Source organism: Propithecus coquereli, unplaced genomic scaffold, assembly GCF_000956105.1.
Source record: "Propithecus coquereli isolate 6110/MARCELLA unplaced genomic scaffold, Pcoq_1.0 Scaffold44, whole genome shotgun sequence".
In the NCBI taxonomy this organism is placed as follows: domain Eukaryota; kingdom Metazoa; phylum Chordata; class Mammalia; order Primates; family Indriidae; genus Propithecus; species Propithecus coquereli.
This window is the reverse complement of record NW_012150174.1, coordinates 5,074,446-5,075,564: the sequence shown is the minus strand read 5'-3', so window position 1 is coordinate 5,075,564 and position 1,119 is coordinate 5,074,446. Positions and strand designations below refer to the sequence as shown.

At 33.7% G+C, this 1,119-nt stretch overlaps 1 protein-coding gene across 2 annotated transcripts in view; it reads right to left on the bottom strand.

Annotated features, from left to right (window-relative positions):
* The window catches only part of LOC105818445 (vitamin D 25-hydroxylase), a 32,259-nt gene that overhangs the window by 18,506 nt on the left and 12,634 nt on the right, over positions 1 to 1,119 (bottom strand). For both annotated transcript variants that reach the window (XM_012654440.1, XM_012654441.1), the window contains one exon: positions 407 to 736. In XM_012654440.1, coding sequence (XP_012509894.1) covers positions 407 to 736 — 330 coding nt within the window. The remainder of the gene's footprint in view (positions 1 to 406; positions 737 to 1,119) is intronic.

Sequence of the window (1,119 nt, the reverse complement as noted above, 5' to 3'; positions counted from 1 at the left end):
AGTTGGAGATGAGGTACTAAAACTGGAAGCGAAGAAAGCTAGATTCTAGTTTATTTCAAGTTTTGATATCTTTCGTCTTTCTGGCTCTCAGTTTCTCAAGCTACCTGTTATTGACTTTTTGCTCTACAAGTTTTGATTATAGTCCAAAAATCCACAGGCAAAAAAGTTTCAGAAGAAGCCAGAGCTTCTCAATAGTTTATCTCTAGTTAATAAATTAAGGTTTATTTTGAGTAGAAACAGGTGTTAATTACCTTTAATGAAACCATTCTCTACTGTAAGAATCAATGCTGTATTTTCAAAGTTGGAATATTTAATTCTATAACAGGATACTTCAGATTAAGATGTTACACATGATGAATCATTGTTATATTTTATTCTAAAGCTAGGCCCATGACAGTTCTCTTACCTAGGGAAAAAGGAACCAAAGCTTCCTTCTTGGTAAAATATCCATTGCCGTCCAGAAATCGCTCAGGATAGAACACTTCTGGGTCTTTCCAGTACTTTTCATCGAAATGCACAGAATAAAGATTTGTAATTACTGTTGTGCCTTTAGGAATGGAATAACCACGTACAACTGCATCTTCAGAGGTTGCATGGAATATCCCTAATGGAACTATATTACAGAATCTTAAAACTTCATGCAACACTGCCTCAGTATAAGGCATTTTGCATTTGTCGTTCCAAGAAGGCTTCCCACTGGAGCTTATAATTAAATCAATCTCTTTCTGAACTTGTCCTGTCAGAGAAAAAGTCTTCAAGTTATTATGCAACTCTTAGAATTATATCTAAAGTAATTTTCCTTCACAATAAAACAAAGGATAACTTATAATAAACCAACCTGACATGGGTACACCCAGATTTATTAATAGATTTTTTTATTATCTGGAAGTTCTATTTAAATATATGGCATATATCCTGTACTAACAGTAGTCAATGCTCTGGGTAACTCTGTTGTGAAAAACACATCAAAAGTATTAAGAATAAAAATTAAACACGTCTAGAATCGAGGTATCATCACTCTCAGCAAAAAGGAAAACAGTAAAGCATAAAATTAATTTTTTTGATTTAAAAAAGCCAGGGTTCAGTTCCTAGCTCTGCCACTTCCAGACTCAGCCTTTT